Source organism: Pseudophryne corroboree, chromosome 8 (genome assembly GCF_028390025.1).
Source record: "Pseudophryne corroboree isolate aPseCor3 chromosome 8, aPseCor3.hap2, whole genome shotgun sequence".
NCBI lineage: Eukaryota > Metazoa > Chordata > Amphibia > Anura > Myobatrachidae > Pseudophryne > Pseudophryne corroboree.
In genome coordinates, this window is record NC_086451.1 from 99,393,458 (window position 1) to 99,420,384 (window position 26,927).

Sequence of the window (26,927 nt, forward strand, 5' to 3'; positions counted from 1 at the left end):
TATACCCAGTTAACAGTATGAAATATAACTGAGCCTCTCAACAGATGGCTCAACAATAACCCTTTAGTTAGGCAATAACTATATACAAGTATTGCAGACAATCCGCACTTGGGATGGGCGCCCAGCATCCACTACGGACTACGAGAAATAGAATTACCGGTGAGTAAATTCTTATTTTCTCTGACGTCCTAGTGGATGCTGGGGACTCCGTAAGGACCATGGAGATTATACCAAAGCTCCCAAACGGGCGGGAGAGTGCGGATGACTCTGCAGCACCGAATGAGAGAACTCAAGGTCCTCCTCAGCCAGGGTATCAAATTTGTAGAATTTTGCAAACGTGTTTGCCCCTGACCAAGTAGCAGCTCGGCAAAGTTGCAAAGCCGAGACCCCTCGGGCAGCCGCCCAAGATGAGCCCACCTTCCTTGTGGAATGGGCTTTTACTGATTTAGGATGCGGCAATCCAGCCGCAGAATGCGCCAGCTGAATTGTGCTACAAATCCAGCGAGCAATAGTCTGCTTAGAAGCAGGAGCACCTATTTTGTTGGGTGCATACAGGATAAAAAGCGAGTCAGTTTTCCTGACTCCCGCTGTCCTGGAAACATAAATTTTCAAGGCCCTGACTACGTCCAGTAACTTGGAATCTTCCAAGTCCCTAGTAGCCGCAGGCACTACAATAGGTTGGTTCAAGTGAAAAGCTGATACCACCTTAGGGAGAAACTGGGGACGAGTCCTCAATTCTGCCCTATCCATATGGAAAATCAGATAAGGGCTTTTACATGACAAAGCCGCCAATTCTGACACACGCCTGGCCGAAGCCAAGGCCAATAACATGACCACTTTCCACGTGAGATATTTCAAATCCACAGTTTTAAGTGGCTCAAACCAATGTGATTTCAGGAAACTCAACACCACATTGAGATCCCAAGGTGCCACAGGAGGCACAAAAGGGGGCTGAATATGAAGCACTCCCTTTACAAAAGTCTGAACTTCAGGCAGTGAAGCCAGTTCTTTCTGGAAGAAAATCGACAGAGCCGAAATCTGGACCTTAATGGAACCCAATTTTAGACCCATAGTCACTCCCGACTGTAGGAAGTGCAGAAAACGACCCAGCTGAAATTCCTCTGTAGGGGCCTTCCTGGCCTAACACCACGCAACATATTTTCGCCAAATACGGTGATAATGGTTTGCGGTTACTTCTTTCCTGGCTTTTATCAGCGTAGGAATGACTTCCTCCGGAATGCCCTTTTCCTTTAGGATCCGGAATTCAACCGCCATGCCGTCAAACGCAGCCGCGGTAAGTCTTGGAACAGACAGGGCCCCTGCTGTAGCAGATCCTGTCTGAGCGGTAGAGGCCATGGGTCCTCTGATATCATTTCTTGAAGTTCTGGGTACCAAGCTCTTCTTGGCCAATCCGGAACCACGAGTATCGTTCTTACTCCTCGCCTTCTTATTATTCTCAGTACCTTTGGTATGAGAGGCAGAGGAGGGAACACAAACCGACTGGTACACCCACGGTGTCACTAGAGCATCCACAGCTATCGCCTGAGGGTCCCTTGACCTGGCGCAATATCTCTTTAGCTTTTTGTTTAGGTGGGACGCCATCATGTCCACCTGTGGCCTTTCCCAACGGTTTACCAACAGTAGGAAGACTTCTGGATGAAGTCCCCACTCTCCCGGGTGTAGGTCGTGTCTGCTGAGGAAGTCTGCTTCCCAGTTGTCCACTCCCGGAATGAACACTGCTGACAGTGCTAGTACGTGATTTTCCGCCCATCGGAGAATCCTTGTGGCTTCTGCCATCGCCATCCTGCTTCTTGTGCCGCCCTGTCGGTTTACATGGGCGACTGCCGTGATGTTGTCTGATTGGATCAGTACCGGCTGGTTTTGAAGCAGGGACCTTGCCTGACTTAGGGCATTGTAAATGGCCCTCAGTTCCAGAATATTTATGTGTAGGGACGACTCCTGACTTGACCAAAGTCCCTGGAAATTTCTTCCCTGTGTGACTGCCCCCCAGCCTCGAAGGCTGGCATCCGTGGTCACCAGGACCCAGTCCTGTATGCCGAATCTGCGGCCCTCTAGAAAATGAGCACTCTGCAGCCACCACAGTAGAGACACCCTGGTCCTTGGAGACAGGGTTATCAGTCGATGCATCTGAAGATGCGATCCCGACCACTTGTCCAAGAGGTCCCACTGGAAGGTCCTTGCATGGAACCTGCCGAATGGAATTGCTTCGTATGAAGCCACCATTTTTCCCAGGACTCGTGTGCAGTGATGCACCGATACCCGTTTTGGTTTCAGGAGGTCTCTGACTAGAGATGACAGCTCCTTGGCTTTCTCCTGCAGGAGAAACACTTTTTTCTGTTCTGTGTCCAGAATCATCCCCAGGAACAGTAAGCGTGTGGAAGGAACCAGCTGTGACTTTGGAATGTTTAGAATCCAGCCATGCAGTTGTAGCACTTCCAGAGATAGTGCTACTCCGACCAGCAACTGCTCCTTGGACCTCGCCTTTATTAGGAGATCGTCCAAGTACGGGATAATTAAAACTCCCTTTTTTCGAAGGAGTATCATTATTTCTGCCATTACCTTGGTAAACACCCTCGGTGCCGTGGACAGTCCAAACGGTAGTGTCTGGAATTGGTAATGGCAATCCTGTACCACAAATCTGAGGTACTCCTGGTGAGGAAGGTAAATGGGGACATGCAGGTAAGCATCCTTGATGTCCAGGGATACCATGTAATCCCCCTCGTCCAGGCTTGCAATAACCGCCCTGAGCGATTCCATCTTGAACTTGAATCTTTTTATGTATGTGTTCAAGGATTTCAAATTTAAAATGGGTCTCACCGAACCGTCCGGTTTCGGTACCACAAACAGTGTGGAATAGCAACCCCGTCCTTGTTGAAGTAGGGGTACCTTGACTATCACCTGCTGGGAATACAGCTTGTGAATTGCCTCTAGCACAGCCTCCCTGCCCGAGGGAGTTGTCGGTAAGGACGATTTGAGGAAACGGCGGGGGGGAGACGCCTCGAATTCCAGCTTGTACCCCTGAGATACTACTTGAAGGATCCAGGGATCCACCCGTGAGCGAACCCACTGATCGCTGAAATTTTTGAGGCGGCCCCCCACCGTACCTGGCTCCGCCTGTGGAGCCCCACCGTCATGCGGCGGATTTGGAAGAAGCGGGGGAGGACTTTTGTTCCTGGGAACCTGCTGTGTGTTAACAGAAATTTGGTTTGGTTCCGCACAGGAAAAATGTGGTAATGATGAACATAGATTAATACACAGATTGTAGAAAACTGTTCAGGGAATGACCAACGATACTAAGTTTAAATTTAAAGATTCTTAATGAAGACATCTAAATAATTATTTGAGTTGGTGGTGCTCCCAGAGTCAGTAATGGTTAAGCAAAGAGAAGAAAAAAGAAAGACTCTGTGTTGGGGCACGCTTAGAAATTTGAAATAAGTTTATTAAAACTTAACATTTAATTAATAACGAATAAAAGTAATGAGGAGTTTGATACAAAAAAATTGTTCAAGAACACAAAGTAAACATATATATTGACAGAAATCAGGATAAGCCTGATACAAAATTATGGGCACCTGTGGTGAAAAATATACTGAAAAACATAAAAAATTACAAAAAATTAATATTATTAAGGTGCCTGAGTTAATCAAAATTCAAAATTGGAGTAGAGGTAAATGATATGTACATATAATCACCGCAGTGATAATTGTAGGTAAGCACCTAGTCTAAAACCTCATGAGAATAGATGAGAGGCACAAAGGTTCATAATTGAAATGTCAAATGACTGAGGGTAATCACCTGGTAGAGATTCTGTTTGCTAAAGGGCTAGATCCTTATAGATAACAAAGCATTTAAGATAAAAGTATGATTATTAAAGATACAAAAGAGCATTGATAAATAAGCCTAAAGGCAAAGCCAATTGTAGATAAATAGAAGGTTTGCGGGAAAGTTGGATAAGGAATAGGTAAGTTTCAGAAGTTGCTCTAACACTTCTGCTGTTTGTGATCAGAGGTCACAATCTTACTGCACCTGATATTCCCAAGAGGTCACCCTACTAGGTACTGATCAGGCTTATCAGCGCTTAGCTTCCAAGGTCGGATGAGATTGGGCGTCGCTGCTGAAATGTGGCAGTAATAAACACTAGGACACAAATGAGAGAGTGTAATGAGTAGTGAGCAACAAGGTACTTCTGCTGTCCAGTTTCTAGCGCAGATTCTCTGTTGCTGTGAGCATTGCAGAGAGTGGTCTCGCATCTGGATGAGAGGGTACTAAAAATAGAAGTGAGATATGCTCAGAATAGGGAGGAAACCCTGCCTTCTGCTGTCCACTGTCTTATATAGATATATAGCGGACAGTGGATGAGAGAGGTGGGTTAGGCTTACCTATTGAAAAAAAGGGTGGTGGGAAAATTAGAAGAAGGAGAAGAAATGGTAATGTGGTGAGATCACAAATTAACAAAAAATTAAGTAAATTATGAAATAAAACAATCATGAAATCAACGATTAATTGGAAAAAGGAAAGTAAACACAGGCTGCATGGTAAAGGCTTACCAAAATGGATATAAGACCCTGTTTATGCAGAAAGGATTCTGCAAAAAAGTATTACATTTAAAAGGAAATACCAGAAAATGGTTTAGAACAATAATTAAGGATCAAAAATAGCAAACATGGAAAAAAACAATATTGATTATATGTCAGTATCAGTTAAATAACTGGAGTCCAAATGGGCACATACAATACCAGGGAGTCCCAAAAGTGATCTGAGCTAGAAAGAGTTCAGCATCACTGAGCACAGACGGACCGTTTCACCAGGGTGGCGCAGGCAACCGCGCGGCACTCGGTGGAGGAGGCCTCCCCCACCGAGTGCCGCGCGGTTGCCTGCGCCACCCTGGTGAAACGGTCCGTCTGTGCTCAGTGATGCTGAACTCTTTCTAGCTCAGATCACTTTTGGGACTCCCTGGTATTGTATGTGCCCATTTGGACTCCAGTTATTTAACTGATACGGATATATAATCAATATTGTTTTTTTCCATGTTTGCTATTTTTGATCCTTAATTATTGTTCTAAACCATTTTCTGGTATTTCCTTTTAAATGTAATACTTTTTTGCAGAATCCTTTCTGCATAAACAGGGTCTTATATCCATTTTGGTAAGCCTTTACCATGCAGCCTGTGTTTACTTTCCTTTTTCCAATTAATCGTTGATTTCATGATTGTTTTATTTCATAATTTACTTAATTTTTTGTTAATTTGTGATCTCACCACATTACCATTTCTTCTCCTTCTTCTAATTTTCCCACCACCCTTTTTTTCAATAGGTAAGCCTAACCCATCTCTCTCATCCACTGTCCGCTATATATCTATATAAGACAGTGGACAGCAGAAGGCAGGGTTTCCTCCCTATTCTGAGCATATCTCACTTCTATTTTTAGTACCCTCTCATCCAGATGCGAGACCACTCTCTGCAATGCTCACAGCAACAGAGAATCTGCGCTAGAAACTGGACAGCAGAAGTACCTTGTTGCTCACTACTCATTACACTCTCTCATTTGTGTCCTAGTGTTTATTACTGCCACATTTCAGCAGCGACGCCCAATCTCATCCGACCTTGGAAGCTAAGCGCTGATAAGCCTGATCAGTACCTAGTAGGGTGACCTCTTGGGAATATCAGGTGCAGTAAGATTGTGACCTCTGATCACAAACAGCAGAAGTGTTAGAGCAACTTCTGAAACTTACCTATTCCTTATCCAACTTTCCCGCAAACCTTCTATTTATCTACAATTGGCTTTGCCTTTAGGCTTATTTATCAATGCTCTTTTGTATCTTTAATAATCATACTTTTATCTTAAATGCTTTGTTATCTAGAAGGATCTAGCCTTTTAGCAAACAGAATCTCTACCAGGTGATTACCCTCAGTCATTTGACATTTCAATTATGAACCTTTGTGCCTCTCATCTATTCTCATGAGGTTTTAGACTAGGTGCTTACCTACAATTATCACTGCGGTGATTATATGTACATATCATTTACCTCTACTCCAATTTTGAATTTTGATTAACTCAGGCACCTTAATAATATTAATTTTTTGTAATTTTTTATGTTTTTCAGTATATTTTTCACCACAGGTGCCCATAATTTTGTATCAGGCTTATCCTGATTTCTGTCAATATATATGTTTACTTTGTGTTCTTGAACAATTTTTTTGTATCAAACTCCAAATTACTTTTATTCGTTATTAATTAAATGTTAAGTTTTAATAAACTTATTTCAAATTTCTAAGCGTGCCCCAACACAGAGTCTTTCTTTTTTCTTCTCTTTGCTTAACCTGCAGTGTGTTGCAGCTTTTTTCCCTTTCCTCTGCCTCTAGACAGAAAGGACCCGCCTTTTCCCCGCCTGTTTTTCTGGGGCCGAATTGACTGTACCTGATAATACGGCGCTTTCTTAGGCTGTGAGGGGACATGGGGCAAAAATGCTGACTTCCCAGCTGTTGCTGTGGAAACAAGGTCTGAGAGACCATCCCCGAATAACTCCTCACCCTTATAAGGCAAAACTTCCTTGTGCCTTTTCGAATCTGCATCCCCTGTCCACTGCCGAGTCCATAAGCCTCTCCTAGCAGAAATGGACAATGCACTTATTCTAGATGCCAGCCGGCAGATCTCCCTCTGTGCATCTCTCATGTATAAGACTGAGTCTTTTATATGCTCTACGGTTAGCACTATAGTGTCCCTGTCTAGGGTGTCAATATTTTCCGACAGGGAATCTGACCAAGCACAGCAGCAGCACTGCACATCCACGCTGAAGCAATAGCTGGTCTCAGTATAACACCAGTGTGTGTATATATAGACTTTAGGATAGCCTCCTGCTTTCTATCAGCAGGTTCCTTTAGGGCGGCCGTATCCGGAGACGGTAGTGCCACCTTTTTTGACAAACGTGTGAGCGCTTTATCCACCCTAGGGGGAGTTTCCCAACGTGACCTATCCTCTGGCGAGAAAGGGAACGCCATTAGTAATTTTTTTGAAATCACCAATTTTTTATCGGGGAAAGCCCACGCTTCTTCACACACTTCATTTAATTCTTCAGATGGGGGAAAAACTATTGGTAGTTTTTTCTCCCCAAACATAATACCCTTTTTTGAGGTACCTGGGTTTATATCAGAAAATAAGAATTTACTTACCGATAATTCTATTTCTCGTAGTCCGTAGTGGATGCTGGGGACTCCGTAAGGACCATGGGGAATAGCGGCTCCGCAGGAGACTGGGCACATCTAAAGAAAGCTTTAGGACTATCTGGTGTGCACTGGCTCCTCCCCCTATGACCCTCCTCCAAGCCTCAGTTAGGATACTGTGCCCGGACGAGCGTACACAATAAGGAAGGATCTTGAATCCCGGGTAAGACTCATACCAGCCACACCAATCACACCGTACAACTTGTGATCTGAACCCAGTTAACAGCATGATAACAGAGGAGCCTCTAGAAAAGATGGCTCACTACAGCAATAACCCGATTTTTTGGTAACAATAACTATGTACCAGTATTGCAGACAATCCGCACTTGGGATGGGCGCCCAGCATCCACTACGGACTACGAGAAATAGAATTATCGGTAAGTAAATTCTTATTTTCTCTAACGTCCTAAGTGGATGCTGGGGACTCCGTAAGGACCATGGGGATTATACCAAAGCTCCCAAACGGGCGGGAGAGTGCGGATGACTCTGCAGCACCAAATGAGAGAACTCCAGGTCCTCCTCAGCCAGGGTATCAATTTTGTAGAATTTTACAAACGTATTTGCTCCTGACCAAGTAGCTGCTCGGCAAAGTTGTAAAGCCGAGACCCCTCGGGCAGCCGCCCAAGATGAGCCCACCTTCCTTGTGGAGTGGGCATTTACAGATTTTTGGCTGTGGCAGGCCTGCCACAGAATGTGCAAGCTGAATTGTACTACAAATCCAACGAGCAATAGTCTGCTTAGAAGCAGGAGCACCCAGCTTGTTGGGTGCATACAGGATAAACAGCGAGTCAGTTTTCCCGACTCCAGCCGTCCTGGAAACATATATTTTCAGGGCCCTGACAACGTCTAGCAACTTGGAGTCCTCCAAGTCCCTAGTAGCCGCAGGCACCACAATAGGTTGGTTCAGGTGAAACGCTGAAACCACCTTAGGGAGAAACTGAGGACGAGTCCTCAATTCCGCCCTGTCCGAATGGAAAATCAGATAAGGGCTTTTACAGGATAAAGCCGCCAATTCTGACACGCGCCTGGCCCAGGCCAGGGCCAACAGCATGACCACTTTCCATGTGAGATATTTTAACTCCACAGATTTAAGTGGTTCAAACCAATGTGACTTTTGGAACCCAAAAACTACATTGAGATCCCAAAGTGCCACTGGAGGCACAAAAGGAGGCTGTATATGCAGTACCCCTTTTACAAACGTCTGAACTTCAGGGACTGAAGCTAGTTCTTTTTGGAAGAAAATTGACAGGGCCGAAATTTGAACCTTAATGGACCCCAATTTCAGGCCCATAGACACTCCTGTTTGCAGGAAATGTAGGAATCGACCCAGTTGAATTTCCTCCGTCGGGCCTTACTGGCCCCGCACCACGCAACATATTTTCGCCAAATGCGGTGATAATGTTTTGCGGTTACATCCTTCCTGGCTTTGATCAGGATAGGGATGACTTCATCCGGAATGCCTTTTTTCCTTCAGGATCCGGCGTTCAACCGCCATGCCGTCAAACGCAGCCGCGGTAAGTCTTGGAACAGACAGGGTCCTTGCTGGAGCAGGTCCCTTCTTAGAGGTAGAGGCCACGGATCCTCCGTGAGCATCTCTTGAAGTTCCGGTTACCAAGTCCTTCTTGGCCAATCCGGAGCCACGAATATAGTGCTTATTCCTCTCCATCTTATCAATCTCAGTACCTTGGGTATGAGAGGCAGAGGAGGGAACACATACACTGACTGGTACACCCACGGTGTTACCAGAGCGTCTACAGCTATTGCCTGAGGGTCCCTTGACCTGGCGCAATACCTGTCGAGTTTTTCCCAACGGTTTATAATCATGTGGAAGACTTCTGGGTGATGTCCCCACTCTCCCGGGTGGAGGTCGTGCTGAGGAAGTCTGCTTCCCAGTTGTCCACTCCCGGAATGAATACTGCTGAATGTGCTATCACATGATTTTCCGCCCAGCGAAGAATCCTTGCAGCTTCTGCCATTGCCCTCCTGCTTCTTGTGCCACCCTGTCTGTTTACGTGGGTGACTGTCGTGATGTTGTCCGACTGGATCAACACCGGCTGACCTTGAAGCAGAGGTCTTGCTAAGCTTAGAGCATTGTAAATGGCCCCTAGCTTCAGGATATTTATGTGAAGTGATGTCTCCAGGCTTGACCATAAGCCCTGGATATTCCTTCCCTGTGTGACTGCTCCCCAGCCTCGCAGGCTGGCATCCGTGGTCACCAGGACCCAGTCCTGAATGCCGAATCTGCGGCCCTCTAGAAGATGAGCACTCTGCAACCACCACAGGAGGGACACCCTTGTCCTTGGTGACAGGGTTATCCGCTGATGCATCTGAAGATGCGACCCGGACCATTTGTCCAGCAGGTCCCACTGGAAAGTTCTTGCGTGGAATCTGCCGAATGGGATTGCTTCGTAGGAAGCCACCATTTTACCCAGAACCCTTGTGCATTGATGCACTGAGACTTGGCTCGGTTTTAGGAGGTTCTTGACTAGCTCTGATAACTCCCTGGCTTTCTCCTCTGGGAGAAACACCTTTTTCTGGACTGTGTCCAGGATCATCCCTAGGAACAGAAGACAAGTCGTCGGAACCAGCTGCGATTTTGGAATATTGAGAATCCAATCGTGCTGCCGCAACACTACCTGAGATAGTGCTACACCGACCTCCAACTGTTCCCTGGATCTTACCCTTATCTGGGAATCGTCCAAGTAAGGGATAACTAAAATACCCTTCCTTCGAAGGAATATCATCATTTCGGCCATTACCTTGGTAAAGACCCGGGGTGCCGTGGACCATCCATACGGCAGCGTCTGAACTGATAGTGACAGTTCTGTACCATAAACCTGAGGTACCCTTGATGAGAAGGGTAAATTTTGACATGAAGGTAAGCATCCTTGATGTCCCGAGACATCATGTAGTCCCCTTCTTCCAGGTTCGCAATCACTGCTCTGAGTGACTCAATCTTGAATTTGAACCTCTGTATGTAAGTGTTCAAAGATTTTAGATTTAGGATCGGTCTCACCGAGCCGTCCGGCTTCGGTACCACAACAGTGTGGAATAATACCCCGTTCCCTGTTGCAGGAGGGGTACCTTGATTATCACCTGCTGGGAATACAGCTTGTGAATGGCTTCCAAAACTGTCTCCCTGTCAGAAGGAGACATCGGTAAAGCCGACTTTAGGAAACAGCGAGGGGGAGACGTCTCGAATTCTAATTTGTACCCCTGAGATATCACCTGAAGGATCCAGGGGTCTACTTGCGAGTGAGCCCACTGCGCGCTGAAATTCATTGAGACGGGCCCCCCACCGTGCCTGATTCTGCTTGTAAAGCCCCAGCGTCATACTGAGGGCTTGGCAGAGGCGGGAGAGGGTTTCTGTTCCTGGGAACTGGCTGATTTCTGCAGCCTTTTTCCTCTCCCTCTGTCACGGGGCAGAAATGAGGAACCTTTTGCCCGCTTGTCCACGAAAAGACTGCGCCTGATAATACGGCGTCTTCTCATGTTGAGAGGCGACCTGGGGTACAAACGTGGATTTCCCAGCTGTTGCCGTGGCCACCAGGTCTGAAAGACCGACCCCAAATAACTCCTTCCTTTAATAAGGCAATACTTCCAAATGCCGTTTGGAATACGCATCACCTGACCACTGACGTGTCCATAACCTTCTACTGGTAGAAATGGACAACGCACTTAGACTTGATGCCAGTCGGCAAATATTCCGCTGTGCATCACGCATATATAGAAATGCATCTTTTAAATGCTCTATAGGCAAAAATATACTGTCCCTATCTAGGGTATCAATATTTTTAGTCAGGGAATCCGACCACGCCAACCCAGCACTGCACATCCAGGCTGAGGCGATTGCTGGTCGCAGTATAACACCAGTATGTGTGTAAATACATTTTAGGATACCCTCCTGCTTTCTATCAGCAGGATCCTTAAGGGCGGCCATCTCAGGAGAGGGTAGAGCCCTTACAAGCGTGTGAGCGCTTTATCCACCCTAGGGGGTGTTTCCCAACGCACCCTAACCTCTGGCGGGAAAGGATATAATGCCAATAACCTTTTAGAAATTATCAGTTGTTATCGGGGGAAAACCACGCATCATCACACACCTCATTTAATTTCTCAGATTCAGGAAAAATAAGATTTTACTTACCGATAAATCTATTTCTCGTAGTCCGTAGTGGATGCTGGGGACTCCGTCAGGACCATGGGGAATAGCGGCTCCGCAGGAGACAGGGCACAAAAGCAAGCTTTTAGGATCACATGGTGTGTACTGGCTCCTCCCCCTATGACCCTCCTCCAAGCCTCAGTTAGGTACTGTGCCCGGACGAGCGTACACAATAAGGAAGGATCTTGAATCCCGGGTAAGACCCAAACCAGCCACACCAATCACACCGTACAACTTGTGATCTGAACCCAGTTAACAGTATGATAACAATGAAGTAGCCTCTAAAAAAGATGGCTCACAACAATAATAACCCGATTTTTGTAACAATAACTATGTACAAGTAATGCAGACAATCCGCACTTGGGATGGGCGCCCAGCATCCACTACGGACTACGAGAAATAGATTTATCGGTAAGTAAAATCTTATTTTCTCTAACGTCCTAGTGGATGCTGGGGACTCCGTCAGGACCATGGGGATTATACCAAAGCTCCCAAACGGGCGGGAGAGTGCGGGTGACTCTGCAGCACCGAATGAGAGAACTCCAGGTCCTCCTCAGCCAGGGTATCAAATTTGTAGAATTTTACAAACGTGTTCCCCCCTGACCACGTAGCTGCTCGGCAAAATTTTAAAGCCGAGACCCCCTCGGGCATCCGCCCAAGATGAGCCCACCTTCCTTGTGGAATGGGCATTGACAGATTTTGGCTGTGGCAGGCCTGCCACAGACTGTGCAAGCTGAATTGTACTACAAATCCAACGAGCAATAGTCTGCTTAGAAGCAGGAGCACCCATCTTTTGGGGTGCATACAATATAAACAGCAAGTCAGACTTTCTGACTCCAGCCGTCCTGGAAATATATATATATATATATATATATATATATATATATATATATATATATATATATCTATTTTTAGGGCCCCGACAACGTCTAGCAACTTGGAGTCCTCCAAGTCCCTAGTAGCCGCAGGCACCACAATATGTTGTTTCAGGCGAAACGCTGACACCACCTTAGGAAGAAACTGGGGACGAGTCCGCAGTTCTGCCCTGTCCGAATGGAAAAACAAATATGAGCTTTTTTTAAGACAAAGCCCCCAATTCTGACAATCGCCTGGCCGAGGCCAGGGCCACAACATGGTCCCTTTCCATGTGAGATATTTCAAATCCACAGATTTGATCGGTTCAAACCAATATGATTTGAGGAATCCCAACACTACGTTGAGATCCCGCGGTGCCACTGGAGGCACACAAGGGGCTGTATATGCAATACTCCCTTGACAAACGTCTGGACTTCAGGAATTGAAGCCAATTTTTTCTGGAAGAAAATCTACAGGGCCGAAACTTGAACCTTAATGGACCCCAATTTGAGGCTCATAGACACTCCTGTTTTCAGGAAGTGCAGAAATCGACCTAGTTGAAATTTTTTCGTGGGGCCTTCCTGGCCTCACCCACGCAACATATTTTCACCACATGTGGTGATAACGTTGTGCGGTCACCTCCTTCCTGGCTTTGACCAGGGTAGGTATGACCTCTTCCGGAATGCCTTTTCCCTTAGGATCCGGTGTTCAACCGCCATGCCGTCAAACGCAGTCGCGGTAAGTCTTGGAACAGACAAGGTCCCTGCTGGAGCAGGTCCTTTCTTAGAGGCAGATGCCACGGTTCCTCTTGGAACAGACATGGTTCTTGCTGAAAGCAAATCCCATCTTAGCTCCCGAGGCCATTAGTCCTCTGTGAGCATCTCTTGAAGTTCCGGGTACCAAGTCCCTCTTGGCCAATCCGGAGCCACGAGTATAGTTCTTACTCCTCTACGTCTTATAATTCTCAATACCTTGGTTATGAGAAGCAGAAGAGGGAACACATACACCGACTGTTACACCCACGGTGTTACCAGGACGTCCACAGCTATGGCCTGAAGGTCTCGTGACCTGGCGCAATACCTGTCCCGTTTTTTGTTCGGGCGGGACGCCATCATTTCCACCTTTGGTCTTTCCCAACGGTTCACAATCATGCGGAAAACTTCCCGATGAAGTTCCCACTCTCCCGGGTGGAGGTCGTGCCTGCTGAGGAAGTCTGCTTCCCAGTCGTCCACTCCCGGAATGAACACTGCTGACAGTGCTATCACATGATTTTCCGTCTAGCGAAAAATCCTTGCAGTTTTGACCACTGCCCTCCTGCTTCTTGTGCCGCCCTATCTGTTTACGTGGGCGACTGCCGTGATGTTATCCCACTGGATCAATACCGGCTGACCTTGAAGCAGAGGCCTTGCTAAGCTTATAGCATTACAAATTTGCTCTTAGCTCCAGTATATTTATATGGAGAGAATTCTCCAGACTTGATCACACTCCCTGGAAATTTTTTCCCTGTGTGACTGCTCCCCAGCCTCTCAGGCTGGCCTCCGTGGTTACCAGCATCCAATCCTGAATGCCGAATCTGCGGCCCTCTAGAAGATGAGCACTCTGTAATCACCACAGGAGAGACACCCTTGTCCTTGGATATAGGGTTATCCGCTGATGCATCTGAAGATGCGATCCGGACCATTTGTCCAGCAGATCCCACTGAAGAGTTCTTGCGTGAAATCTGCCGAATGGAAGCGCTTCGTAATAAGCCACCATTTTTTTACCAGGACTCTTGTGCAATGATGCACTGACACTTTTCCTGGTTTTAGGAGGATCCCGATTAGCTCGGATAACTCCCTGGCTTTCTCCTCTGGGAGAAACACCCTTTTCCTGGACTGTGTCCAGAATCATCCCTAGGACCAGCAGACGTGTCGTCGGAACAACTGCGGTTTTGGAATATTTAGAATCCACCCGTGCTGTCGTAGAACTACTTGAGATAGTGCTACTCCGACCTCCAACTGTTCTCTGGACCTTGTTCTTATCAGGAGGTCGTCCATTTTCTTTGAAGACGAATCCTCATTTCGGTCATTACCTTGGTAAAGACCCGGGGTGCCTTGGACACTCCAACGGCATCGTCTGAAACTGATAGTGACAGTTCTGTACCACGAACCGGAGGTACCCTTGGTGAGAAAAGCAAATTTTGGGACATGGGGGTAAGCATCCCTGATGTCCCGGGACACCATATAGTCCCCTTGTTCCCAGTTCGCTATCACTGCTCTGAGTGACTCCATCTGGATTTGAACCCTTGTAAGTGTTCAAATTTTTCAGATTTAGAATCGGTCTCACCTAGCCTTCTGGCTTCAGTACCACCCTATAGTGTGGAACAATACCCCTTTCCTTGTTGTAGGAGGGGTAATTTTAGTATCACCTGCTGGGAATACAGCTTGTGAATTGTTTTCAATACTGCCTCCCTGTCGGAGGGGGACATTGGTACAGCAGACTACAGGAACCTGCGAGGGGGGAAACGCCTCGACATTCCAATCTGTGCCCCTTTGATACTACTTGTAGGATCCAGGGGTCCTGTACGGTCCCAGCGTCATGCTGAGAACTTAGTAGAAGCGGTGGAGGGCTTCTGTTACTGGGAATGGACTGCCTGCTGCAGTCTTCTTCCCTTTCCTCTATCCCTGGGCAGATATCTTATAGGGACGAAAAGACTGAGGCTGAAAAGACGGTGTCTTTTTCTGCAGAGATGTGACTTAGGGTAAAAAACAGTGGATCTTCCAGCAGTTGCCGTGGCCACCAGGTCCCATGGACCGACCCCAAATAACTCCTCCCCTTTTATACGGCAATACATCTTTGTGCCGTTTGGAATCTGCATCCCCTGACCACTGTCGTGTCCATAAACATCTTCTTGCAGATATGGACATCGCATTTACTCTTGATGCCAGAGTGCAAATATCCCTCTGCGCATCTCGTATATATAGAAATGCATCCTTTAAATGCTCTATAGTCAATAAAATACTGTCCCTGTCAAGGGTATCAATATTTTTAGTCAGGGAATCCGACCAAGCCACCTCAGCTCTGCACATCCAGGCTGAGGCGATCGCTGGTCACAGTATAACACCAGCATGTGTGTGTATACTTTTTAGGATATTTTTCTGATAAGCATGTGAGCGCCTTATCCACCCTGAGGGGTGTTTCCCAATGCGCCTTAACTTCTGGCGGGAAAGGGTATACCGCCAATAATTTTCTATCGGGGGAAACCCACGCATCATCACACACTTCATTTAATTTATCTGATTCAGGAAAAACTACAGGTAGTTTTTTCACCTCACACATAATACCCTTCTTTGTGGTACTTGGAGTATCAGAAATATGTAACACCTCCTTCATTGCCCTTAACGTGTGGCCCTAAAGGAAAATACGTTTGTTTCTTCACCGTCGACACTGAAATCAGTGTCCGTGTCTGGGTCTATGTCGACCGACTGAGGTAAATGGGCGTTTTTACAAGCCCCTGACGGTGTCAGACGCCTGGACCGGTACTAATTTGTTCGCCGGCCGTCTCATGTCGTCAACCCACTTGCAGCGTGTTGACATTATCACGTAATTCCATAAGTAAGCCATCCATTCCGGTGTCGACTCCCTAGAGAGTGACATCACCATTACAGGCAATTTGCTCCGCCTCCTCACCAACATTTTCCTCATACATGTCGACACACACGTACCGACATACAGCACACACATAGGGAATGCTCTGATAGAGGACAGGACCCACTAGCCCTTTGGGGAGACAGAGGGAGAGTTTGCCAGCACACACCAAAATGCTATAATTATACAGGGACAACCCTTATATAAGTGTTCCTCCCATATAGCATTTAATATATATGTATATCGCCAAATCAGTGCCCCCCCTCTCTGTTTTAACCCTGTTTCTGTAGTGCAGTGCAGGGGAGAGCCTGGGAGCCTTTCCCTCAGCCTTTCTGTGAGGGAAAATGGCGCTGTGTGCTGAGGAGAATAGGCCCCGCCCCCTTTTCGGCGGGCTTCTTCTCCGGAGATTGTGAAGTCTGGCAGGGGTTAAATACATCCATATAGCCTCAAGGGCTATATGTGATGTATTTTTCGCCATACAGGTATTCTACATTGCTGCCAGGGCGCCCCCCCCCCCGCGCCCTGCACCCTCCGTGATCGCTGTGGGAAGTGTGCTGACAGACAATGGCGCACAGCTGCAGTGCTGTGCGCTACCTGAGGAAGACTGAAAAGTCTTCTGCCGCCTGGTTCCGGACCTCTTCAATCTTCAGCATCTGCAAGGGGGTCGGCGGCGCGGCTCCGGGACGAACCCCAGGGCGAGACCTGTGTTCCGACTCCCTCTGAAGCTAATGGTGTCCAGTAGCCTAAGAATCCAATCCATCCTGCACGCAGGTGAGTTGAAATTCTCTCCCCTAAGTCCCTCGATGCAGTGAGCCTGTTGCCAGCAGGACTCACTGAAAATAAAGAACCTAAAAACTTTTTCTAAGCAACTCTTTAAGAGAGCCACCTAGATTGCACCCTTCTCGGACGGGCACAAAAACCTAACTGAGGCTTGGAGGAGGGTCATAGGGGGAGGAGCCAGTACACACCATGTGATCCTAAAAGCTTGCTTTTGTGCCCTGTCTCCTGCGGAGCCGCTATTCCCCATGGTCCTGACGGAGTCCCCAGCATCCACTAGGACGTTAGAGAAACTACAGGTAGTTTTTCCTCACCGAACATAATACCCCTTTTTGGTGGTACTCGTATTATCAGAAATGTGTAAAACATTTTTCATTGCCTCAATCATGTAACGTGTGGCCCTACTGGAAGTCACATTTGTCTCTTCACCGTCGACACTGGAGTCAGTATCCGTGTCGGCGTCTATATCTGCCATCTGAGGTAACGGGCGCTTTAGAGCCCCTGAAGGCCTATGAGATGTCTGGACAGGCACAAGCTGAGTAGCCGGCTGTCTCATGTCAACCACTGTCTTCTATACAGAGCTGACACTGTCACGTAATTCCTTCCAACAGTTCATCCACTCAGGTGTCGACCCCCTAGGGGGTGACATCACTATTACAGGCAATCTGCTCCGTCTCCACATCATTTTTCTCCTCATACATGTCGACACAAACGTACCGACATATAGCGCACACACACAGGGAATGCTCTGATAGAGGACAGGACCCCACTAGCCCTTTGGGGAGACAGAGGGAGAGTTTGCCAGCACACACCAGAGCGCTATATATATACAGGGATAACCTTATATAAGTGTTTTTCCCCTTATAGCTGCTGTATCTTTAATACTGCGCGTAATTAGTGCCCCCCCTCTCTTTTTTAACCCTTTCTGTAGTGTAGTGACTGCAGGGGAGAGACAGGGAGCTTCCCTCCAACGGAGCTGTGAGGGAAAATGGCGCCAGTGTGCTGAGGAGATAGGCTCCGCCCCCTTATCGGCGGCCTTATCTCCCGTTTTTCTATGTATTCTGGCAGGGGTTAAATGCATCCATATAGCCCAGGAGCTATATGTGATGCATTTTTTGCCATCCAAGGTGTTTTTTATTGCGTCTCAGGGCGCCCCCCCCCAGCGCCCTGCACCCTCAGTGACCGGAGTGTGAAGTGTGCTGAGAGCAATGGCGCACAGCTGCAGTGCTGTGCGCTACCTTGTTGAAGACAGGACGTCTTCTGCCGCCGATTTTCCGGACCTCTTCTGCCTTCTGGCTCTGTAAGGGGGCCGGCGGCGCGGCTCTGGGACCCATCCAGGCTGGGCCTGTGATCGTCCCTCTGGAGCTAATGTCCAGTAGCCTAAGAAGCCCAATCCACTCTGCACGCAGGTGAGTTCGCTTCTTCTCCCCTTAGTCCCTCGATGCAGTGAGCCTGTTGCCAGCAGGTCTCACTGAAAATAAAAAACCTAAACTAAAACTTTCACTAAGAAGCTCAGGAGAGCCCCTAGTGTGCACCCTTCTCGTTCGGGCACAAAGATCTGAGGCTTGGAGGAGGGTCATAGGGGGAGGAGCCAGTGCACACCAGATAGTCCTAAAGCTTTCTTTAGATGTGCCCAGTCTCCTGCGGAGCCGCTATTCCCCATGGTCCTTACGGAGTCCCCAGCATCCACTTAGGACGTTAGAGAAATGTGTAATACCTCTTTCATTGCCTCAATCATGCAACGAATGGCCCTAGTGGACATTAAATTTGACTCATCGTCGTCGACACTGGTATCAGTATCCGTGTCGACATCTGTGTCTGCCATCTGAGGTAGTGGGCGTTTCAGAGCCCCTGATGGCCTTTGAATTGTCTGGGCAGGCACGAGCTGAGAAGCCGGCTGTCCCGCGTTTGGCATGTCGTCAAATTTTTTATGTAAGGAGCGGTTCGCTCAGCACACATCTCCCCCACATCGGCCAGTGAGTACTGGCCTTCAGTCTCACTCAAGAAATTATGTATTTCGGAACAATCCTTATTTCGGAATATTTGGATATGGGATACTCAACCTGTATTGTTGTAACCGATGCGCTTAATAGCTTAATTTTTGTGGCAACGGAAATGTCCTGTTGGTTTCAGAGGCCTTCTTTCAGAGATGCGAAGGCAGCTGTGGCACAACCTTTACGACTTGATGTCGCTTGTAGCGGCTGTTGACCATTGATAACTGAACCCAGGTATTTAAAGATATCCACTTGTTCAATGAGGTTTCCATGTAGGTTTAGCTCCACGGGCGTAGTTCAAGTACAAATGTAGATATACGGAAATGGGTTCTCTGCGCACTGAGGTGTTAGTCTGAGGCGGGGTGTGCTGCTGGTAATGAGGGGTGTCCCGCCCCCCCTTAAATGGTAAGTATACAGATGTGGATAAATCGGGTTTGAGCGCTGGTTCCCTGTGGATTTATCCACATCTGTATACTTACAAGTACAAATGTACTTGGCTTTATCCGCATTTATTTGTAAGCCAAACTTTGCTGCATTTGTGCGGAGCTTATTTAGGATGTTTTGGCCTAGATCTGTGAGGACTGTATGTTTGCCGGTGACAATTTCATTTTAGAAAGGTTTTTCTGATAATCCAGTCCATAGCAACGTTGAAAAGCATGGGTGATACTATACAAGCTTACTTGACATAACTTGAGATTGTGAAAGTTTGGGACATTTGACCCGCACATTTAACTTTGTTTGAGGAGATGTTGTAGAGAGCTTGAAGGGTGCTTACAGTATGTGGGATGTTCTCCACCTTGAGGACACAGCAAATAGATTCTTGGTCCACAATGTCAAAGGCACATTTTTAAAGGCAACAAAAACTAGAAGTTACTTCTTTAATTATTTGCCTGAGAGCGAATATATGGTCACTGCAGCTTCTACTGGGCCTAAATCCAGCTTGTTGTCCTCTGCAGTTGCTTTCTGGTGTTTTCAGTAGCCTTGGTGTTTTTAGTAGCCTTTAGTGTATAATTGATGAAAATATTTTGATGTGTTGTTTGTAAACTTATGCCTCTGTAGTTTTTATTATGACATATTTGAAGTCTTCTGACACATAGGAGTCTTTCCAGGCAATTGCATGTATGTTTCTAAATTGGTTTACTATTACCACTCCTCCTGCTTTTAAAGCTTCTGCTGGGACGTTATCATTGCCTGGTGCTGTTCCATTATTCAACTTTTTAATTGCTCGTTTCATTTTGTCTACATCTGCGGGGTTATCAGTTACATCACTACAATATTGAAGGTCATTGTTTTCCAGTAACTCAGGGTCTAAGTTCTCAGGCAAGGGCAATTCAGTAGGTGATCAAAGGGTTCTTGCCATCTTTAAAGTTTGCCGCTCACTGATTTAATATGTTGGCCTAATACATATTTGTATACACATAGACCCAAAGTCCTATACAAAGGACACTTAATAACCTTGTATGTAACTGGGACCTGATTTGTAAAAATACTGACACACTCATGTTTATAATGTTTGTCTGAGTAAATTTATCAATAAATATTTTCTAAATATAAAATTTTCATATTATGGGTTTTAATAGGTTAATCCAGTGGTTTCCAAACTTTTTTGAGTCACGGCGCCCTAGAATATCAGAATTTTTTTCACGGCACCCCTAGGCCAAAAATTTCTTATTGAGAAATTTAGAAAGAAATATTAAATTAAGTAGATTGTGTTTATATGTCATCCTTAGGGTCAGTTGTGTGGTGAGGGACAAGATTTGCTTCTGTTTGGCCACATATTTTATGACTGGCAGCCACCGGCAGTGGTTTTGCCTATTATATTGACCATGAATAATTTTAATTGGTCCTGGACCACCAACACAGGGCACCCCTGCAAGTGTCCCGAGGCACCCCAAGGAGCCACGGCACACAGTTTGGGAACCTCTGAGTTAATCACTTTAATGGTAAGTAAAAATGACAGAATTTACCTTCAGGATTAGTATGATCTGGCAGACCATTCCGCGTGGAGTGAGAAACCATCGGAAATGCAACGGAATCTGCAGAGCACAGTGCTAATCTTAACTTCTTTTTTGCATCCCTATAAACATAAGCATTAAAAATATAAATAAAATAAAAAAATCTATTTTAACTCATACTGGTTGGCGCAAATTTAAAATGGATACAAAAAAGGAGATTTATGGTAGACTTACCATAGTTAAATCTCTTTCTGTGAGATACATTGGGTTCCACAGGGAATACATCAGTGTGTAGAGTTGGATCTTGATCTAGAGGCACCAACAGGCTAAAGCTTTGACTGTTCCCAGGATGCATTGCATGGCCTCCTCTATAACCCTGGACAATATATATTGGATGACAGAGTACCTATGGCGCTTCACTTGGGTGTAAGCTGGCCTTTCAATACACGGATGGGGTACCCTACCCCACTACAATGGATATATGGTAACACGTCGGAGTATTGAATATGGCGCTGCCCAATTGCCGACATAGGATAATTGTAGCCAATATTTAAAATATGAATTTAACACACACTTTGATATCCAAAATAACATATAACTTGTAAAAATGTCACACAACGCATTGTGTGATAGTCCTACTGAGGATATACGCGGAGGAGCTGCAGGTGATGGTTTATGCAGGGAAGTACGGACTTGCCCTGCATGTGCTCCTGAAAAAACGATTGTGTGCAGCCCTACCTGCTAAGTGCTTTCACCTCCTGCACCTGTAGTGATTCGCCCTGGAGGAGCCGGAGTGAGGACTTTAAGATCTGGGAGAACATGCAGGGCAAGTCGGAACCACGATATCTTGGTTAAGGTGAAAAGATGACACCACCTTAAGCAAATAACCAGGGTGAGTTTGAAGAACTGCCCAGTCACGGTGAAAGATCAGAAAGGGCAGACGAGAGGACAAAGCTCCCAAGTCCGACACCCTCCTAGCAGAGGCAATAGCCAGCAGAAACACGACCTTAAGCGTAAGATATTTAAGGTCCACAGACTCAAGATTTTCAAACGGATACTCTTGGAGGGCATTCAAGACAACAGACAGATCCCATGGAGCCACAGGAGGGACATAGGGAGGCTGAATCTGTAAAACGCCTTGAGTGAAAGTATGAACGTCAGGAATAGACGCAATCTTCCTCTGAAACCACACCAAGGCAGAAATATGAACCTTGAGGGAGGCCAGACGAAGGCCTAAGTCCTGGCCTTGTTGCAGAAAAGCCAAAAGTCTGGAAGTTCTGAAAGTGTATGCATCGTAATTCTTAGCAGCACACCAGGTGAAATAAGAATTCCAGACCCTGTAATAAATCAGTGCAGAAGCCAGTGTGCGGGACTTCAACATAGTTTGGGTAACCGCCTCAGAGAATCCTTTGGCCCTCAGAAGTGAAGCTTCAAGAGCCACGCCGTCAAAGCCAGTCTGGGCAGGTCCGGGTAGACACAAGGGCCCTGAACGAGGAGGTCTGGGAGTTGAGGAAGTAGAAGAGGACGCTCGATCGACAGACCCTGCAGGTCTGAGAACCAGTGTCGTCTGGGCCACGCTGGAGCGACTAGAAGTAGTATTCCTCTTTCTTGCTTGAACTTCCGTAGTACCCTGGGCAGGAGTGACACTGGAGGGAACACGTATGGCAGCCGACAGTTCAATGGAATTGCTAGGGCGTCCACGAATGCTGCTTGTCCTTGATCCGAAGACCGGAACCTTGTGATTGTGTCGAGACGCCATCAGGTCTACATCTGGTAGGCCCCACTTGTCCACTAGGAGTTGAAAGACTTCAGGATGAAGACTCCACTCTCCGGCGTGCACGTCCTGACGACTGAAGAAATCCACTTCCCAGTTGAGGACTCCGGGAATGAACACAGCTGATATTGCTGGCAGATAGTGTTCCGCCCAACAAAGGATTTTTGATACTTCCGTCATTGCCATGCGGCTTCGAGTGCCGCCTTGATGATTTATCTATGCCACCATGGTGGCGTTGTCTGATTGTACTTGAACAGGCCTGCGGCAAGCGTCAACGCATTGAACACTGCCCGCAATTCTACAATATTTATTGGGAGGAGAGATTCCTCCTTGGTCCACCGACCCTGGAGAGAGTGTTGCTCTAACACCGCGCCCCCAACCCCGCAGACTGGCGTCCGTTGTCAGTAGGACCCAGTTGGAGATCCAAAAGGGACGGCCCCTGCTCAACCGTTGGTCCTGTAGCCACCAACTCAGTGACAGATTAACCGCTGCAGAGGGCGGGAAATTAAATTGAGCGTACTGTACCATGTCGAAAGCCGACACCATGAGGCCTAGTACTTACATCGCCGAGTGTATCGACACTCTTGGGCGAGAAAGGAAGTATCTGATCCTGTCCTGAAGTTTTGGGACTTCTCTGGAGACAGAAACAGTCTTTGGCTGTGTGTGTCCAGCAGTGCTCCCAGGTGCACCATGCTCTGAGCATGGACCAGCGAAGACTTTTTCCAGTTGATGAGCCACCCGTGGGCTTGTAGGAATTGGACCGTCAGTTTCAGATGACTGAGGAGAACATCTTGGGAGTTCCCCAGGATCAGCAAGTGGTCCAGATACAGCAGAATCCTGATTCCCTGACGACGGAGACGGGCCGTCATCACGGCCATGACCTTGGTGAAGATCCGAGGGGCCATGGCCAGTCCAAATGGCAGAGCCTGGAATTGATAATGTAGGTTGCCAATAGCAAACTGCACATATTGCTGACGCGATATGGCAATAGGTATACGCAGGTAAGCATCCTTTATGTCCAGGGATACCATATAGTCTTCGGGGGGTGGTATTGAAAGTCGACAGTAACTAGGTCGACCACTATTGGTCGACAGTAACTAGGTCGACAGGGTCTTTAGGTCGACATGGTCTAGGTGACAGGTCAAAAGGTCGTCATGAGTTTTTAATGTTATTTTGGTGTCGTTTTCTTCGTAGAGTGACCGGGAATCCCAATTAGTGCACCGCGACCCCTCGCATGGTGCCTTTGCTCCGCTACCCTCGGCACAGATTACCGTTCCAATCGTAGTCCACGTGGATCGTTAAGTATGAAAAGGTTCAAAAAAAAGAAAAAAATTGTGAAAAACTCATGTCGACCTTTTGACCTGTCGACCTAGACACCCTGTCGACAATAGTGGTCGACCTAGACATTGTCGACCTAGTTACTGTCGGTTTAGAGACCGGATCCCAGTCTTCGGGTACCATGGCCAGTACAATAGAGCGCAGAGTTTCCATACGGAATTTGGACACTCACAAATTTGATCAATGATTTGAGGTTGAGTATAGGCCAGAAGGACCCATTAGGTTTCGGAACTAGAAACGGATTCGAATAATATCCCCTGCCTCTCTGGGACAGAGGTACCGGCACTACCACTCCTGTGTCCAGGAAGCATCGCACAACAAGGTGTAGAGCTTGCGCTTTCAACGGATCCGAAGGAATAACAGTCGTGCAGAACTGGTGAGGGGTACGTCTCTTAAAAGAGATGTACCCGTGAGAGACAACTTCCCGCACCCAGGCGTCTGAAGTGGTCCTTAACCAGACCTGGACAAATTACAGAAGTCGGCATCCCACCCTGGGATTCCCCAGGGGGAGGCCCGGCCCGTCATGCAGCAGGCTTGTCTTGTTTGGAAGCTGGCTGACGGGCAGCCCAGGATTGTTTAGGTTTGAACTCAGTGGTTTTGGAAGCACGGGCCTGTCTCGGGTACGCCTGACGATTTGCTTTCCCTGGAGATCGAAAAGGAACGAAAAGTGGTACTCAGCCCTCGGTACAGAAGGATTAGTACTTAGGAGAAACGCAGTCTTAGCAGTCGCCAAGTCAGTAACAATCTTGTTCAGATCCTCCCCAAATAGGATGTCTCCCTTAAAAGGGAGCACCTCCAAAGTCTTTTTGGAGTCCAGGTCCACCTTCCAGGACCTTAACCATAGAATTCAGCGAGCCAGTATAGACATAGTAGACGCCTTGGCCGCCATTACACCTGCCTCAGAGGACGCCTCCTGAATATAGTGGGAGGCGGTGGTAATATGAGACAGATATTGTCTGGCAGTGTCAGAAATATCCTGAGGTAGCTCTTCCTCTAATGCCTGAACCCATGCTTCAATTCCTTTTGCAGCCCAGGAGGCTGCTATAGTGAGCCTATGTACAGCACCGGTAAGGGAGAAAATAGACTTCATGCATCCCTCCACACGCTTATCCATAGGTTCCTTCAGTGAGGTGACAGTGGTGACAGGCAGAGTAGATGACACCACAAGACGGGAGACGCGAGTCCACCGGCTGTAGATTTTCCCATTTGTCACTCAACTCTGCAGGGTTAAGATAGCGAGCTAGCATCTTCTTAGACAGGGAGAATTTTTTCCTGGAGAAGACCAGGATTCCTGACGTATGTCGATTAAATGTTCAGAATGTAGTAAGACTACTATAGTAAATTCTGACGTTTTAACTTTTCAGGTTTCTTAGACGCAGTAGTGGGATCTACCTCATCAATTTGTAGAATCAGCTTAATAGCCTCCACTAGGTCAGGAACATCAACCTGAGTTGTAGGTTCCTCGTCAGAAGCAACTGTATCAGTGTCTGACGGATCCGTATATTCCCCATCTTCATCGGAAAAATTATCTGAAATATTAATGGATTGTGAGGAGGAAGCGGCCCGCTTAGATGACCCCTTGACCCCAGAGGGACGTGGGGTAGACTTTTGTCTCACCAAAGATTGATTTAATTGTTGTATCTGGGCAGACAGAGTGTCCGCCCAGGGCGGATTAACTACAGGGACAATATGTGGCTGCAATGGCACAGGAGGACCCACAGGGGGCGTAAGACGTGTCACAAGCGTATTCAGCATACTTGAGAACGCTAAAAAAAGGTATACCAAGGTATATTTGGGTGCTTAACTAGCAGATGCTGTGCTAAGCAGCTGCCTCAGATAGTCAGGGAAGTCACTCCCCCAATAGAGAAATACAAAGAAAAGTGGTGGAGAGGCTGCGCTTTGATTTAAACAATACAAACAATTCAAAAATGATAAAAAATAAATAAAAAATATAAAAATGTACAATTTATTAATGTAATTAATATTTAAAAAAAGACATATTACTGCATGCTTATTACTTCTGTTAAGATCAATCATATGAAATTTCATAAAAAATTACCCAACAGTCAGGAACTGAAACATTTGAAGAAGTCCATTCCAAATGATTACCCCTGTGGTAAGTGTCCTGCTGAATATAGGATTCCCCAGCAAATGGATACAATGTCCCTTGAGGTCTTTCGCCATTAGAGGACTATTTACTCCTGGATTCCAATTGCGAGCGCCTCATGCTTTACGGCAGTCCATCCGAAGATCATGGACAGGTATTTGTAAATACAAATGTTACAGTGCAGGGGATAACAGGGGATGGTCCGGTCTTTCACTTAGTCAGTTCCTGAGCTGGGGCAGTCAAAATCCTGACACATTTCGCTACCTTTTCCTGGCAGCTTTTTCAAAGGTATAGACTGCTTTGTTTTATGGGGTTTATATACCATAATCAATATGGTGCCTAATTAGCACGAGGTGGCATGCTTGTGTCAATGTCTATAATATTTGTCCTATTAAAAACACGTTAAAGGTTAAAGAACACAGTACGCAATTGGCGCAAAAAGTACCGCAAGGGTACTCCCTTAACTATACCTTAAGGAATGTACTTATACTGTAACCATTTGTGCAGTGACAATGTGTAGATGTAATGCAGTGTAACCGTATTAACTTAAAAGCTGTTTGAGCGTCACCGACGCTCTGAGAATACTTAACACTATAAGAAATACACAGATACCTGGGCTTAGGGTCTAACGCCTTATATATATATTATGGATGGTATGCTTGCAAAAGAATAATACAATACAATTATACACTACCAATATAACATAGACTAACTAACCAGATAACTACACAGGAAATACAATACAATACAATTTACGTTTAAGGGAAAATGAGGGAGAAAGAGGAGAAGAGAGAGAGAGAGAGAGAGATATGGCTCACAATAACAATAAGAACAATATGATTGCAGATAAAACTACACATGTGAGAGACAATCGCTGCGCAGTTAGTCAATGCTGAGAATCTTTGTGGAGAAAATACTTGACCTTACCCATACTGGCTGTCCCTATATACACAACCCTACAATACCGCATGGGACAGAAGCTAGACTCCATTTTGGGAAAACTCCCATGATTCCAAAGACTGCACCACATGGTTGAAAGGGTGAGGGGAAAATACCCGGCAGCAGCCATTTTAGATTTGCAGGTCCAAACACATGGCACT

General features: G+C 46.6%; 1 protein-coding gene and 2 pseudogenes across 11 annotated transcripts in view; 1 reads left to right on the forward strand and 2 right to left on the reverse strand.

Moving 5' to 3' along the window:
- GAPVD1 (GTPase activating protein and VPS9 domains 1) overlaps positions 1-26,927 on the reverse strand; it is a 279,694-nt gene that overhangs the window by 21,181 nt on the left and 231,586 nt on the right. For all 11 annotated transcript variants that reach the window (XM_063936821.1, XM_063936820.1, XM_063936826.1 and 8 more), the window contains one exon: positions 20,621-20,730. In XM_063936821.1, coding sequence (XP_063792891.1) covers positions 20,621-20,730 — 110 coding nt within the window. The remainder of the gene's footprint in view (positions 1-20,620; positions 20,731-26,927) is intronic.
- LOC134950202 (5S ribosomal RNA) lies at positions 4,036-4,154 on the reverse strand (annotated as a pseudogene).
- LOC134950203 (5S ribosomal RNA) lies at positions 5,581-5,699 on the forward strand (annotated as a pseudogene).